Source organism: Cinclus cinclus, chromosome 33, assembly GCF_963662255.1.
Source record: "Cinclus cinclus chromosome 33, bCinCin1.1, whole genome shotgun sequence".
Classification (NCBI taxonomy): domain Eukaryota; kingdom Metazoa; phylum Chordata; class Aves; order Passeriformes; family Cinclidae; genus Cinclus; species Cinclus cinclus.
In genome coordinates, this window is record NC_085078.1 from 2,983,658 (window position 1) to 2,999,158 (window position 15,501).

At 55.0% G+C, this 15,501-nt stretch overlaps 2 protein-coding genes across 2 annotated transcripts in view; both read left to right on the forward strand.

The window, feature by feature from the left end:
* LOC134055623 (calpain-1 catalytic subunit-like) overlaps nt 1-4,759 on the forward strand; it is a 10,104-nt gene extending 5,345 nt beyond the window's left edge. Inside the window, 13 exon segments of the mRNA XM_062512029.1 lie at nt 333-520; nt 686-774; nt 869-1,024; nt 1,161-1,223; nt 1,304-1,346; nt 1,743-1,861; nt 2,316-2,354; nt 2,468-2,541; nt 2,641-2,749; nt 3,273-3,379; nt 3,667-3,726; nt 4,001-4,127; nt 4,445-4,759. Of these exon segments, the coding sequence (XP_062368013.1) occupies nt 333-520; nt 686-774; nt 869-1,024; nt 1,161-1,223; nt 1,304-1,346; nt 1,743-1,861; nt 2,316-2,354; nt 2,468-2,541; nt 2,641-2,749; nt 3,273-3,379; nt 3,667-3,726; nt 4,001-4,127; nt 4,445-4,693 (1,423 nt within the window). The 3' untranslated portion in view covers nt 4,694-4,759.
* A 7,717-nt stretch (nt 4,760-12,476) lies between these two features.
* Nucleotides 12,477-14,395, forward strand: CDC42EP2 (CDC42 effector protein 2). The gene has a single exon (XM_062512053.1). It carries the CDS (start codon nt 12,618-12,620, stop codon nt 13,173-13,175), a length of 558 nt encoding a protein of 185 aa, XP_062368037.1. The 5' UTR covers nt 12,477-12,617; the 3' UTR covers nt 13,176-14,395.
* The last annotated feature ends 1,106 nt before the right edge of the window (nt 14,396-15,501 follow it).

The following is a 15,501-nucleotide window of genomic DNA, read 5'->3' on the forward strand; positions in this document are numbered from 1 at the left end:
TTTCCTTTCCCTCAAAACTACACCGTTGCAGAAGTTGAGATGGAGCATTTTAGAAGCTCCGTAAACTTGGGGGAATTGTTAAAACCCCGCTGAACTCCTTTCAAATATAAAGCCTTCAAAGCTACAAGCACTTTATCATTCTTAAAGCCCCGTTAATCAACACAACCCATTAAACCCTGCTCACAGATCAGGGAATTCGTCCCTTTGGGCTCCATTTATCTTCCTGTGCTCAGAACGGGGGTAACAAAAACGGGGGAGAACCCAAAACCCGTGGAGTTCTTGGGGTGGGCCCTTCCTGGCCTAAACCACCCTTGGTTTTCTTGTCCCTGCAGTGTCACACCCTCCCAGAAATACTCATCCCGTGGGGGCCGGGGTGAGGTCGTGGCCTCGTTTGGCTCCGTGCAGGGCCCGGCCTGGAGCGGCCGCGGCGGCTGCAGCGTCAGAATCTTCGGGCACCCCGAGCAGAACCTGAGCAAACCCTACAAGTTCATGTTCCAGAAGGCTCTGGACGTCCGGGAAGGTGTCCCTGCAAGGGGGAGCTTGGGGACACTCTGGGGTTGGGGTTTGGGGACACCGGGGGTGGGATCAGGGGGTGTTTGGGGACACCGGGGGTGGGATCAGGGAGTGTTTGGGGACACTGGGGTCAGGGTCAGGGAGTGTTTGGTGACACTGAGGTCACCCCCAGTGCTGGCCGGGCGGGTGGAGGAGCTCGGGGAGGTTCTGAGGAGGCACCACGGCCTGGACGGCTTCAGCTCGACAGCTCTGCCAGCTCAGGTGAGAGCCCAGCCCCCGTTTTGGGGTGAATCCCCCCCCCGTTTTGGGGTGAATCCCCCCCATTTTGGGATAACCCCGTTTTGGGGTCCCGCAGGAGCCGGTGACGGTGCTGGGACAGATCAGCTGTGATGGGAATGGGAAGCTCAACCCCAAATCCGTGCTGCTGGTGGGGGACAGGGAGCACTCGGGGGGGGCCCAGGTCCCGCTGGACCTCTCGGAGCTGCCGGAATATTCCCTGTTCCCAGGACAGGTGAGGCTTTGGGGGGGTCCCCCTTCTCTCCCTGCTCATTTCCCCCCCCCCCCCCCCACCCCCCCAATTCCCACTCCTTTTCCCCCATTCCCACATTTTTTGCACAATTTCCTCCTGTTTTGCCCCAATCCTGCAGGTGGTGGCTCTGGAAGGCACCAACAGCACGGGCAGGAGGATGGTGGTGTCCAAGCTCTATGAGGTGACCCCGCTCCCAGGGGGGTTTGGGGGGGATTTGGGGGGGATTTGGGGCATTTGGAGACATCCCCAACTTTCCCCCAGGGGGTCCCGCTGCCCTTCCACACCCCCACGGAGCCCATGGCAGGTGAGACCTGGGATTTGTCCCCAGATCCCATTTTTTGTCCACTAAATCCCCATTCTTGTCCCCAGAGTGCTCTTTGGATTCTCCATCTCTCCATTTTGATTCCCCAAATGTCCCTTTCTGTCCCCAAACTCCCCTGACGGCCCCCAAATCCCACCTCTTTTCCCCTCCCAAACTCCTTTTTCACTCCCATTTTGAACCCAAGCCCTCCCTTTTTATCCCTAAATCCATTTTTTATTGTCCCCGAGCAACTTTTCCTCCCCATCCCCCCTTTTCTCCTCCCCACATTCCCATTCCCATCCCACGACCCCCCTCATTTTCCATCCCTATTCACCCCAAACTTCCCCATTTTCCCCCAAATCCCCTTTTTTTCTCTCCCAAATCCCCTTTTTCCCCCAGAGCAGAGGATGGTGCTGCTGGCCTGTGGCCCCTTCACGCCCTCGGACGGCGTCGCCTTCGAGCCCCTGAGTGACCTCCTGGAGGTCGTGGCCCGTGACCGCCCCGACGTTTGTGTCCTGGTGAGGGGACCCCAATTAACCCCTCGTTAACGATCCATATTTAATTACCCTCATCATCATTGACCCAGTCCTGCACCCCTCACCCTGACCCCGCAGCCTCGAAGTGCGTGGGAGGCTCCAAACCCCTCAGAATTCCCATGAAAATCCCATTCCTGAACCCCAGAAACACCCGTTTTTCACCCTAAGAATCCCCAAAATCCCCATTTCTCACCCCAGATTGACAGAGAAGCTCCCTTTTAAGAGCAAATGCTGCCCTTGGAGTTAAATTTTGATTCCTTGCTTTGGGCACAACGCATCAATTTCAGCGATTTCCCCTTTTTGGTCTCATTTTTGCCCTGAGATTTTGGGGCTAAAACTGGGGGTGGTTCATGAGAATTATTAAAAATAATTCAGGATGAGGGTTTTGGGAGGGGGTGGTGGTGATTTAAGGGGGTTCTTTGCTGTTTTCCTGCAGTTTGGGCCATTCCTGGATGCCAAACACGAGCAGGTGGAGGTGAGGAGGAATCCCCCCAAAATCCCCTCAGTCCCTGCGGATTTGGGACAGCACCAGATCACCCCAAAAAGATCCAGAAATGGTGCCAGTCCCGTTGTTTTCCCCCGATGCAGAGCTGCCAGCTCCTGAGCTCCTTCTCTGACGTGTTCAAGCTCTGCCTCAGGACCATCATCGAGGGCACCCGGAGGTGGGCACAGCAACGGCCCCAAATCCCCCATTCCCATGGGGATTTTGTCCCCAAAAACGCCACTTTTCAGCCCAGAATTCTCTCCTCTCCTCCCCCCAGTGCTGGCTCCCAGCTCGTGCTGGTGCCCTCTCTCCGGGATGTCTCCCATGATTTTGTGTATCCACAGCCACCCTTCCCCTTCCCGGACCTGCCCAAGGAGGACAGAGCGGTACCGACCCCAAAATTCTGCTTTTTACCCCCAAAAAATAAATCTCCCTGCAGATCCCCACCCTTCCTGGTAACCCCAGTTGGGATTTGGGGTGAAATCTCCCTTTTCCCCACCTGGGATTTCCTGCTGCAGCTTCCAGAGGCACAAAGGATTTGGGATTGGAATTCCAGAGCTCCCAACGCCCCTCCCGACCCTTTTTGGGTTCAGATCCCCTCATTGAATGATTCTTCATCCCTTAGGAGCAGATCTGATGCTCCTGCAGAAAATCCAGCTCGGCCCTGGGGATTTTGGGGAACATTTTGGGGGTTTAAGGAAAACTTAGTGGGATTAAGGTGGCTTGGGGGTGATTTAGAGCCAGTTTTTGGGGCATTCCGGGGCAGGTTTGGGGCACTCTGGGATGGATTTGGGGCATTTTAGGAAGTTTGGGGTACTCTGGGGCAGGTTTGGGGCACTCTGGGATGGATTTGGGGCACTCTGGGCTCCCAGGGCTGCCTGTCTGTCCAGCCCCTGTCCGTGTGTCCAGCGCGTGCTCCTGGTGCCCGAGCCCTGCACCCTGGACATCGACGGCGTCGTCTTTGGCCTCAGCTCCACCGACCTCCTCCTGCACATGGGGGCTGAGGAGATCAGCAGGTGCCTCCTTGGAACCTTCTCCCTCTTTTTTTTCACACTTTTTTCCCCCCATTTCTTTAATGTTTTTCCCCTTTTGTTTAAACTTGCCCTCCCCCTTTTCTTTAATCTTCCCCTTTTTTAGGTTTTTTTCCCCCCTGTTTTTTTCCTTTTTTTCTCCTCTGTCTTTTCTCTCTTCCCTTCCCCCCCAAGATTCCTCTTCACCCCCCGTTTTCCTTTCTCATTTTCCCCATTGTCCCCCACCCATTTTTTCCCTTTTCTCACCCCTTTCTCTCCCCTTCCTTCCACAGCTCCTCCGGGATCAGCGATCGCTTCACGCGGATCCTGCGGCACGTCCTGACCCAGCGCAGGTGGCACCTCCCAAAAACTCCTCTTTCCTCCCCAAAAACTCCTCTTTCCTCCCCAAAAACTCCTCTTTCCCCCCTAAAAACTCTTCTTTCCTCCCCAAAAACTCTTCTTTCCTCCCCAAAAACTCCTCTTTCCTCCCCAAAACATCTCACTCCTCCCCAAAAATGTCTCTTTCCTCCCCAAAAATGTCTCTTTCCTCCCTAAAAACTCCTCTTTCCCCCCAAAAACATCTCACACCTCCCCACAAACTCCTCTTTTCTCCCCAACCCCCCCCAGTTTCTACCCCCTGTACCCCCCCTCCGAGGAGCTCAACGTGGATTTCGAGGCTCTGGCGGCGTTCGCGGCGCTGCCGGTGACCCCCGATGTCCTGGTGACCCCCTCTGAGCTGCGCTTCTTCGTCAAGGTCAGCGGGACCCCCAAATTCCAGAGGGGCTGGGGGGGGGACCCAAATCACCCAGAACCAGCAGCTCTTGGGGTCTGCGTGGGCTGTGGGGTCCTAAATCTTCTGTACCCAGCAGTTTTGGGGATCTGGGTTCCCAAATCTGTCCCCAGCAGTTTTTTTGGGTTCCAAATCACCTGGACCTGGAGGGTTTTTTTTGGGTTTGGATGGGCTGGCACTGGTGTCTGTTGGGGTCTGGGTGGGCTGTGGGTCCCAGTTCGGCCGTGTCTGGGGGGGTTTTGGATTTTGGACACCCCTGACCCCTGTCCCTGACCCTGCAGGACGTCCTGGGCTGTGTCTGCATCAACCCCGGGCGCTTGACCAAGGGCCGGGCTGGAGGCACCTACGGGAGAGTCCTGCTGCAGAGGGACAGGAATGGGGACAGGAATGGGGCCAGGAAAACCAGAGACAATCCTGGGGACAGTCCCAGGGACAGCTCTGGGGACATTCCTGGGCAGAATCCTGGGGACATTCCCAGGGACACCCCCCGGAGCAGCCCCTGCGTGGCCGCCCAGGTCGTGAGGATTTGAAATCCCAGCTCTGCCTGTTCCCCACCCACGGCTGCAGGACCAGGGATTTGGGTTCAAACTCCAGGATTTGGGTTCAGACTCCCAGGATTTGGGTTCAGACTCCCAGGATTTGGGTTCAAACTCCAGGATTTGGGTTCAAACTCCAGGGATTTGGGTCCAAACTCCAGGGATTTGGGTTCAAACTCCAGGATTTGGGTTCAAACTCCAGGGATTTGGGTCCAAACTCCAGGGATTTGGGTTCAGACTCCAGGATTTGGGTTCAGACTCCAGGATTTGGGTTCAGACTCCAGGATTTGGGTTCAGACTCCCAGGATTTGGGTTCAAACTCCAGGGATTTGGGTTCAAACTCCAGGATTTGGGTTCAAACTCCAGGGATTTGGGTCCAAACTCCAGGATTTGGGTTCAGACTCCAGGATTTGGGTTCAGACTCCCAGGATTTGGGTTCAGACTCCCAGGATTTGGGTTCAAACTCCAGGATTTGGGTTCAGACTCCCAGGATTTGGGTTCAAACTCCAGGATTTGGGTTCAAACTCCAGGATTTGGGTTCAAACTCCCAGGATTTGGGTTCAGACTCCAGGATTTGGGTTCAAACTCCCAGGATTTGGGTTCAGACTCCCAGGATTTGGGTTCAAACTCCAGGATTTGGGTTCAAACTCCAGGATTTGGGTTCAAACTCCAGGGATTTGGGTCCAAACTCCAGGGATTTGGGTTCAGACTCCCAGGATTTGGGTTCAAACTCCAGGATTTGGGTCCAAACTCCAGGATTTGGGTTCAGACTCCCAGGATTTGGGTTCAAACTCCAGGGATTTGGGTTCAGACTCCAGGATTTGGGTTCAGACTCCCAGGATTTGGGTTCAAACTCCAGGGATTTGGGTTCAAACTCCCGGGATTTGGGTTCAGACTCCCAGGATTTGGGTTCAGACTCCCAGGATTTGGGTTCAGACTCCCAGGATTTGGGTTCAAACTCCAGGATTTGGGTTCAGACTCCCAGGATTTGGGTTCAAACTCCAGGATTTGGGTTCAGACTCCCAGGATTTGGGTTCAAACTCCAGGATTTGGGTTCAAACTCCCAGGATTTGGGTTCAGACTCCCAGGATTTGGGTTCAAACTCCAGGGATTTGGGTTCAAATTCCAGGATTCTGGTTTAAAGCCCCCAGAATCGTTTGGCACATGGAGGAGTTTCCCCAGTGGGATTCACCCCCAGGAAAAGGGAATTTGGGAAGGGGAATCCAGGCACGGGATCCTCCCTGTCCTGGTGTCACCCCTCGCCTTTGGCAGCCTCATTAGGGGACTTGGAGTTTAATTAGTCCAAAACCAATTAATTACAGATTCCTGGTGCTGCTGCTTCCCAGGAAAAAACAGCTCTGGGTCTGGCTTTCACCCTTTTCCCAAACTTTCTGCCCCAAATTTACGATGAGGAAGGTGAAAATTAATTAAAATTTCTGCCTGTCCCGATGTCGTTTCCTAAGGGGAAAAAAAAAAAAAAAAAAAGGTAAATCCAAGGGGTGGATTTTGGGGTAAAACGAGAGGAAATTTGGGCTGGGGAGGGAAATTCCCCTCAGAACTCTGGTGTGTGGCCAGGGCTTTCCCAAAAATCCCCTTTTTCTCCCCAAATATCCCAAAATACACCCAAATATGGAGCAGCTGGGAAGTGCTGAGGTCACCTCTGGCTGTCACGTCCCGGTTCCTCCTCTGCTCTTCCCCCAATTCCAGCACTTTTCACCCCAAATAAAATACAGTTTTTCCAACACACATAAAATCTCTTTTTCCTGATTTCTTTTCCCTCCCATTTCCAGCTTTATTTTCATTTTTCCTCACCTTTTTTGCACCTTTTCACTTATTTGTATTTTTTTGGCGGGGGAGGGGAGCAGGACCCCATTTTCCCCTTGGGTTCTCCCCCCGCCAGCCTCAGTTTCCCTTGGGAAAAATCCGATTTTGGAAAAACCAGCAACGGGATGAGCCAGAGCCTCGTCCTGGGTGGATTTTGGGAATTTCGACCCGAGCCCCGCAGTTCAATCCCATCCCGAACTCGGGATTTCATTCGGGAATTCCCAAGGATTCGTGGGGCGAGGAGCTGATCTCGCTGGGATTTTCCAGCTTTTTTGGGGCTTTTTTTCTTTTTTTTTTTCCTCGGGGCGAGGCTGAGGGAGCTCCGGGAATTCCCAGAACGGGGCCGGGAATCCGCTCGGGAGCGCCGGAGCCGATCCCGAATTAATCCCGATCCCAGGGGGGGATCCTGGGACCCGCAGGTGACACCGCTGGGAATTCGGGAATGGGAATTCGAGAATGGGGTGGGAAGGAGAATGGGAATTCGGGGATGGGAATTCGGGAAGGAGAATGGGAATTCGGGAAGGGGAAGTGGATGGGAATTCGGGAATGGGGTGGGAAGGAGAATGGGAATTCGGGGATGGGAATTCGGGGATGGGAATTCGGGAAGGAGAATGGGAATTCGGGAAGGAGAATGGGAATTCGGGAATGGGAATTCGGATCGAAGGATGCTGCGGGGAGGGCGGGCAGAGCTTTTCCTGCGGCGCTGTCACGTCCCGGATTTAAAGGGAGAGGAAGCGATTCCTTCCTTTTATCCCGGGAAAAAAAAAAAAGAAAAAAAAAAAAAAATCCCCGGATCCTCCCCCCTCCCCCCCTTCCGCTTTCCTGCTTAATTAAACCAGCGCTTAATTAGAAACCTCTGGCTCCGCCCGCTCCCGGCTTAGAGCAGCGGCGGAGCCGCGGAACGGCCCCGGGATCCCTGGAACAGCCCCGGGAAATCCTGGAATAGCCCCGGGAAATCCTGGAATAGCCCCGGAACAGCTCCTGGATCCCCGGAACAGCTCCTGGATCCCGGCCCGGCGCTTTCCGGGCGCTTTTTCCTGCGCACAGAATTCCTGGATTCCCGAAGCCCAGATTTCCAATTCCCTGCATTCCCAAACCCCCGGATTCCCGAACCCCGAATTCCCAAACCCCGTAATCCCAAATCCCGGAATCCCAAACCCTCGAATTCCCAAACCCCGGAATCCCAAACCCCGAATTCCCAAACCCCGGAATCCCAAACCCCGAATTCCCAAACCCCGAATTCCCAAACCCCGTAATCCCAAATCCCGGAATCCCAAACCCCGGAATCCCAAAACCCCGAATTCCCAAACCCCGGAATCCCAAAACCCCGAATTCCCAAACCCCGGAATCCCAAACCCTGAATTCTCAAACCCCGAATTCCCAAAGCCCAAATTCCCAAACCCCGGAATCCCAAACCCCGAATTCCCGAGCCTTTTCCAAGGAGTCTCCCGGGATCCGAGCCCGGGAGGAGCCGCTGCTGTTTTCCCCGGATTTTGGCTTTTTCCGTGGATTTTTTGTCACCGAGGGCACCGGGAGGAGCCCGGGGTGTGGCCCAGGCCGGAGCCGGCGTTTCCTCATCCTCCGGCTTCCCCCTGGAATTCTCCCGAGCTCCTGGAATCGGAATTTTCCCGGGAAAAGGGAGGAGGTCCCGGAGTCCCCTGGCATGGAATTGTCACCGCTCCGCTGCCCCCGGCCCGGATTCTCCGCTGGATTCCCCAGGTGGGATGGGATGGGATGAGGGAAAAATCTTTTCCTTGTTTTAACCCATTTTTAACCAATTCCAGCTTTTCCCGGGGGGGTCGGATCCCATGGACGGGTCCTGGCGCTGCTCCCAAAATCTCCATTCCCTAAAAAAAAAACCCCACAACCTTCATCCCAAAGAGTTCTCCCTCCTCTCTCCCGCTCCGAGAAATGGGGCTTTTCCATCCCCTTTTTTTTTTGGAGGGGGGGTGAAAAAAATCCAAGTTCTGGAGCGATCCCGGAGCAAATCTCCTTCCCAGGGGTAAATCTGGAGGATTTAAATCGGGCACCAAAAAAAAAAAAAAAAAAAAAAAAGGCTCGGGAGGGGAGGAACTGGAGGAGTTTTTTGGAGGCTGCTCCTCCCAAGGGCCATTCCCATGAGAAAAGGAGTTTTAGTTTCAATTCCATCCCTGAATCCCTGCTTTGGGAAAAGGGAATTGCTCGTGGAGACACCAGGATGGAAAAGGGCTGCTCAGACAGCGCCAAAATTCCTGAAAATTGGCCCCAAACCCCCCCAGATTTCTGCGTGTCAGAGCCCAAAATGATGGAAATGGGCAGGAATTGAGGGATTTTTATGGAGAAACTGGTGGGAAAAGCAAAAAGTTTTGAGGTCCTGAAGCTCAAGGGGCTGAAAATGGGCAGAAAATTTCACACTGGGGTAGAAATTTTCAAAACCAGGGGAAAAGGAATGGAATTTCCAGGTTGTGAGAGGTAAATCTGTGGCAAGAGGCAAAAAAGATCCCAAATTTTTCCCTAGCTGAAGGCTGATTTCCCAAAAAACAGGTGGAAAATGAAAAACCTGGATGTGCTGAAGCCCGAAGTGCTGAAAAAGGAACTAAAATCTCCTGGAATTCACAAAAATGAGCCCAAATCCCTCCCAATCCAAACTTTAAATCACCAAAAATGGTCGGGAAAGGAGCGGGGGTTCCTCTATTGAAGCTGGAATTGATGGAAACAGGGAAAAAAAATTCCTTAACTTTTCTTCCCTGGGAACCGAATCTGCTGATTCAGGCGATTCCGAGGGGTCCGAGTCCTGGGAGCGTCTCCTGGAGCTCCTCCCACTCAGATTTGGGGAAAACATCCTTATTTTCCCCGGCTTTTTTTCCCGTTTTCCTCCTTCCCGACTCCTCCTTCTGGGTTCTCCTGGGATTTTAGGGATGCAAACTCCCAGAAATGAGTTATTTATTGGATTTATCCTCGTGCTTTTCCTCCTTTCCCGGCCCATTTTCCACCTGCAGGGAATGGGGAGTTCCAGGGGTTTGCCTGGGGAGGAGAAAAAGAAAAATCCCAAAAAAAGTTCTGTGAAAAGGAGGGGGGTTTTTTTTGTTTGTTTTTTTTTTTTTTTTTGGGGGGGGGGGGGGGGGATGGGATCCCCGCATTCCCAGGGGTTTCAGTGTCCCAGACAAAGGGAACAGAGCTCGGGAACATTCCCAGCTTTTCCCGGGGCTTTGTCCTGGCCCAGCCGAGCGGGAGCGGCCGGGGGGGAGGGATTGGGGTCAGGGAGGGCAGTTTGGGGTGGGAAAAGGGAATTCCAGGAGGGGAACGAGCCCAGGGCCCCGACAGCTCCGGGATGCCCATCCCTGCCATCATCATCCTCATTCCCACCTGGGAATTCACCTCTCAGAGGCTGCTTTTCCTACAAATCCTTATTTTTTTTCCCCCCCTACAAATCCATCTTTTTTTCCTACAAATCCACCTCTTTCCCCCCACAAATCCATTTTTTCCCCTACAACCCTGGTTTTTTCCCCCCCCTCTATAAATCCATTTTTTCCCTCCTAAGATCCCACTTTTTACCCCTCCAACTCTGCTTTTTCCCTTTACAATTCCCCTCTGGCAATGGCCCCGGTGGTTCCCCACGGCTGTGGCCCCGATCCCAAAGGAAGATCCTTCCCTGTCCCTGTGTCCCTGTCCCCGTGTCCCTGTCCCTGTCCCCGTGTCCCTGTCCCCGTGTCCGTGTCCCTGTCCCCGTGTCCCTCTCCCTGTCCCCCTGTCCCTGTCCCCGTGTCCCTCTCCCTGTCCCTGTCCCCGTGTCCCTGTCCGTGTGTCCCTGTCCCTCTCCCTGTCCCTCTCCCTGTCCCCATGTCCCTGTCCCCGTGTCCCTGTCCCCCTCTCCCTGTCCCTGTGTCCCTGTCCCTGTGTCCGTGTCCCTGTCCCCCTCTCCCTGTCCCTGTCCCCGTGTCCCCGTCCCCGTGTCCCTCTCCCTGTCCCCCTCTCCCTCTCCCTGTCCCCGTGTCCCTGTCCCCGTGTCCCTGTCCCTGTGTCCCTGTCCCTCTCCCTGTCCCCCTGTCCCTGTCCCCGTGTCCCTGTCCCCCTCTCCCTGTCCCTGTCCCCGTGTCCCCGTCCCCGTGTCCCTCTCCCTGTCCCCCTCTCCCTCTCCCTGTCCCCGTGTCCCTGTCCCCGTGTCCCTGTCCCTGTGTCCCTGTCCCTCTCCCTGTCCCCCTGTCCCTGTCCCCGTGTCCCTGTCCCCCTCTCCCTGTCCCCGTGTCCGTGTCCCTGTGTCCCTGTCCCCTCTCCCTGTCCCCGTGTCCCTGTCCCTGTGTCCCTCTCCCTGTCCCTGTCCCCGTGTCCCTGTCCCTGTGTCCCTGTCCCTCTCCCTGTCCCCCTGTCCCTGTCCCCATGTCCCTGTCCCCGTGTCCCTGTCCCCCTCTCCCTGTCCCTGTGTCCCTGTCCCTGTGTCCGTGTCCCTGTGTCCCTCTCCCTGTCCCCTGTCCCTGTCCCCCTCTCCCTGTCCCCCTCTCCCTGTCCCCTGTCCCTGTGTCCGTGTCCCTGTGTCCCTGTCCCCCTGTCCCCGTGTCCCCATCCCTGTCCGTGCCAGCCGCCCCCTCCTGTCCCGTGTTAATCCCGGGATTAGCAGCTCTGCATTCTGCACTGTCAGGATTCTCCTGCCCGGAGCTGCCGGACGGGGCCGGGCCCGGCGCTGATTCCCGGGATTGCCCCGGGATCCTCTTCCCTCCTTCCCTTCCCTTCCCTTCCCTTCCCTTCCCTTCCCTTCCCTTCCCTTCCCTTCCCTTCCCTTCCCTTCCCTTCCCTTCCCTTCCCTTCCCTTCCCTTCCCTTCCCTCTCAGCCCCGGGAGCGGCGCTGGCGTGGGTCGGTAACGGGGCCTGGGGGAAAAATGAGGGATAATGGGAGAGATTTCCACAAAAACAGGCTAAAAAGGGAGTATTTCCTAAAAAATAGGGGATAAGGAAGCATTCCCAAAAACCAGTGGATGATAAGGGAATATTTCCTGAAAACGGGAGTTATAAGGGAGTATTCCCTAAAAATGGGGGATAATGAGGGAGTATTCCCTAGACGTGGGATAATGAGGGAATATTCCCCAAAAGCAGGGAATTCTGAGGGAATATTCTCCAAAAGCAGGGGCTAGGCAGTGGCAGTCGGGATCAGGGAGGTTTGGAGGTTGAAGGGGAATCGGGATTTTCCATCCCTCGGGGCGTTGTTGCTGTTGTTGTGTTTTTAGGGATAAATCCTGGCCACTCCCCCGGGACTTTTCTGGGTCGAATTCCAGCCGGGAGAGGCCCCTGAGGGTGTCCCAGCCCGGGATAAACCCATCCCAAAATCCCTCCCGAGCTGCTGCGTCCTTGCCGGCGGCGCGGGATCGGCTCCGCATTTACAAAAACAGGGATGGGTGGAATTTTTTCCCCCTGAAAATTCGTGATGAGGGTGAAAACCTCCCGAACTTCCCACTTGCTGATCGAACAGGGAACATTCAGGTGGCCCCAAAACCATTCCATCCCTTTATCCCTCCCACTGAGGCTGGTCACATTCACGGCACCAACATTTCCCATTTTTGCCTCGTTTCTCCTCACGGCTGTAAAATCCAGCCCGGATCCGTTGTCCGAACTCAGAGTTCACAGCGAAAACAGGGGAAACCCCGACTTCCTTCCCCTTCTGGCCCCAAATCTCCAAAATCTCCGGTTTTTACTTCAGCTGGGCTGGGTGTGCCCGAGGGCATCGGGGTGAGGAAATCCCTTTTGAGTTCAAACTCCTCTTCCCACCGCTCTGCTCTGGTGCTGGGACTGCACACCCCGATCCTCTGGATCACATCCCGATCCTCTGGATCACATCCTGATCCTCTGGATCACATCTGGACGCTGTGGATCACATCCCCACCCTCTGGATCACATCCCCACCCTCTGGACCACATCCCAACCCTGTGGATCACATCCCCACCCTCTGGACCACATCCCCACCCTGTGCATCTCCTCACCTGCTGCTCTGGGAACGTGGCAGGGGCGGCGTCTGGAATTCGTTTCGGATCCTGGCCGAGGTGTCAGAGCTCAGCACCGAGCTGTCCTCTCTCTCTCTCTCTGTCCTCACTCCAGGCTGTCCTGAGGCCGGCTGCCGCTGGCCACCATGTCCACCAAGGTGCCCATCTACCTGAAGAGAGGCAGCAGGAAGGGCAAGAAGGAGAAGCTGCGGGACATCTTGTCCTCGGACATGATCAGCCCTCCTTTGGGGGATTTCCGCCACACCATCCACATCGGCAGCGGCGGCCAGAGCGACACGTTCGGGGACATCTCCTTCCTGCAGGGCAAGCTTCACCTCCTACCCCGCGGCAGCGCCGAGCCGACGCCGTTCGAGTTCTCCCGCGCGGCCGCCGCGTCGGGCGTCGAGGCGGCCACGGCGCCGTCGCCCTTGCTCAAGAACGCCATTTCCCTGCCGGCGCTCGGCGGCGCCCAGGCGCTCACCCTGCCCTCGGCGCAGGCCCCGCCGAAGCCTCCGCGGCTTCACCTGGAGGAAACGACGACCCCGGCGTCGCCGGCGTCGCCGCGGGCCGAGCCCTTGGCGTCGCAGGCCGGCTCGTTGCTGTCCCTGCACGTGGACCTGGGCCCGTCCATCCTGGAGGATGTGCTGCAGGTCATGGACAGGCACCGGGCCGAGCACGGCGCCCGGCCGGAGATCCTGACGTGAGGATGAGGATGGAGATTTTGGGGGGGTTTTTTTTTTTTTTTTCGGACCTCGGATTCTCGACAGGTGAGGGTTCGGATTTGGGACGGAAGCAAAGTGACCTCACCACCCACCCCGAGCTGTGCCAGCCTCGTCCAACGCCAGAGCTGAGCACAGGAAACGCGAGGAATTCCCAGAGATTCCGGTCAGGAGGATCTGGGGGGACAGCGGGGTTTGTTCTCCACGGCTCTGAATCCTTCACCTCAGCTTCTGCTCCTTCAAATCCTCTGGAAACCTCAAAAATGGGGAAATCTCCAGCAGGCTTTGTGTCCCTGGGGAGAAGCCAAAGCTCCCCCCATGGAGGAGCTCACATCTCCCAGCGGGGCTGTTTTAGGAACTCAATCCATTCAGGGGCCAAAAATCCCCTCTGGGACCGAACTGCAGAGACAGGAACGGGGCTGGAATTGTCAGAGATGCAGGAAAAAAGAAAAAAAAACCAAAATCCCAGCAGGAGCTGCAGGTGGACTCTGGCAGGAGGGTGGAATGGGAAGGAGGGGATGCCCAGGGGAATTCCAGCTGGATTTTCAGGAACCAGGACAGAAACCCCAGCCCAGGGACAGGCTGGGACCAGGCTCCCTCCATGAATTCCATCCTTTCACCCATTCCTGGGAATTTCAGCCCAGAACCAGGCCGGGATGTGGGGTGGAGTCTTGGCCCCTCCTGTCCCTCAGTTCCTCATTGCCTAACGAGTCTAATTTAGATTATCTGACTAATGAGTCATTAGATTGTCGTTAAGGAACCCTTGTCCTGCCTCTTCCTTCCCTAAACCCAAACCACTTCTGGTGAAAACACCCAGAGTTTGGGGATAAATGGACTTTCCAAGGTTTTCATCTGTAAAATAATTAAGAAACTGAGGTTAATTAGGCTCAATCAGCCCCCAGGTTTAATTTCTATTTGGTCCAGCTCTTCCCTGCTCCAAACTCTTCTCTCCCCCCATGCTCTGCCCACTTTTTATTTATTTTGGGATTTCTTTCCTCCCCAAACCAATTCCAGCACGAAGCTGTTTCAGGGCCTCGTTTGTGATTAATTAACCCCAGGCACGAGAGACTTTGATGGGAACGTGGCTCCGTGTCCCCTCCTGTCCCACAAACACACCCCAGCTGCTGCTCGGACAAACAACTGTTAGGGAAACCAGCCCAGAACGGCTCATTTTGGGTGGGTTTCAGTGGTTTGGGGGGTTTCCAACTTGCCGTGGGTTGGGACAATGTGGATGCACTTGTTTTTTTTCCCCCTGGATTTCACCCCAATTTTCCTGGGTTTCACCTCAGTCAGTGATTTAAAGACGGAGCTGTTTGTGCCCCACCAGGAATTGCGAAACTGTGGCTGCTGAAATAACCAAAATCAGTCAAAATTCCCCATTTCCCCCTCCCCCCCCCAGTTTTGCTCCTTTTCTCCGGCATTTTTTTCCCTTCCACAACCCAGGGCTGGATTTTGGAATGTTCCAGCTTTGTTTTTTTTTTTTCTCCCCCTACTCATCCCCCTCTGCTCCAGTCCTGGAAAAGCTCCTTCAATTTGACAGATTTGGGGGGTTTTTTTTACCATGAAAAGGTGATTTTCCTTTTCTTACTCTTCTCCTCCTTCCTCTCTTCCCTCCCTCCTGCACCTCTCAGACCACACTTGGTATAAACCCCTGAGATTATCCCCAAAATTATTGCTATTATCACTGAAATCACCCCCAGTATCACTTTATCCCTGAAATGTTCTTTTATTCCCTCCAATCCCACCTCCAGCAAAAAAACCCCACAAATTCCTTAATTAATTTTCAATCATTAATAAACCATTTGGGATCCTTTTCCACAGGACTGGAGCCTCCTTCACTTCTCCCCTCATTAATCACTCGAGGAATTAATGATTTATGCAAACCCCTGTTGCCAAACTCTTCGGATTTACTCCCAATTCCAAGAATTTGAGTCATCCCGAGCAGCTGTGACTCAGCGCCCACTCCCCTCCTTCCCCCCCTCCTCCCTTCCTGGGGAATCGCTCTGGAATCAATCAAGGATGGGATCATTAATTAACCCCAGCAGGGGCACAGGCCTGGCAGCATTCCCAACTTCCTCGTTATCCCTGATTAACGCTGCCCACGCCAGCAGTCACTGCTTGACCCCCCTGGTGTGGCCAGAGCCGTGGGATGAGCGCCAGGAACAGCCGGCCTGGGATTACCAGCAGGAGGAGGAGGAGGAGGAGGGAGGAAGGCTTGACCAGGGGGGTGACCTTGGGGGGGGGGGGAAAGGCAAATTCCCAGCAAAGAGGAGAAAACAAAACAACAACAACAAAAAAAAAAAACCCAAAC

Bases quoted from the DNA above. Each gene is read 5' to 3' on its own strand.
- CDC42EP2 (XM_062512053.1), top strand. From the start codon at position 12,618: ATGTCCACCAAGGTGCCCATCTACCTGAAGAGAGGCAGCAGGAAGGGC.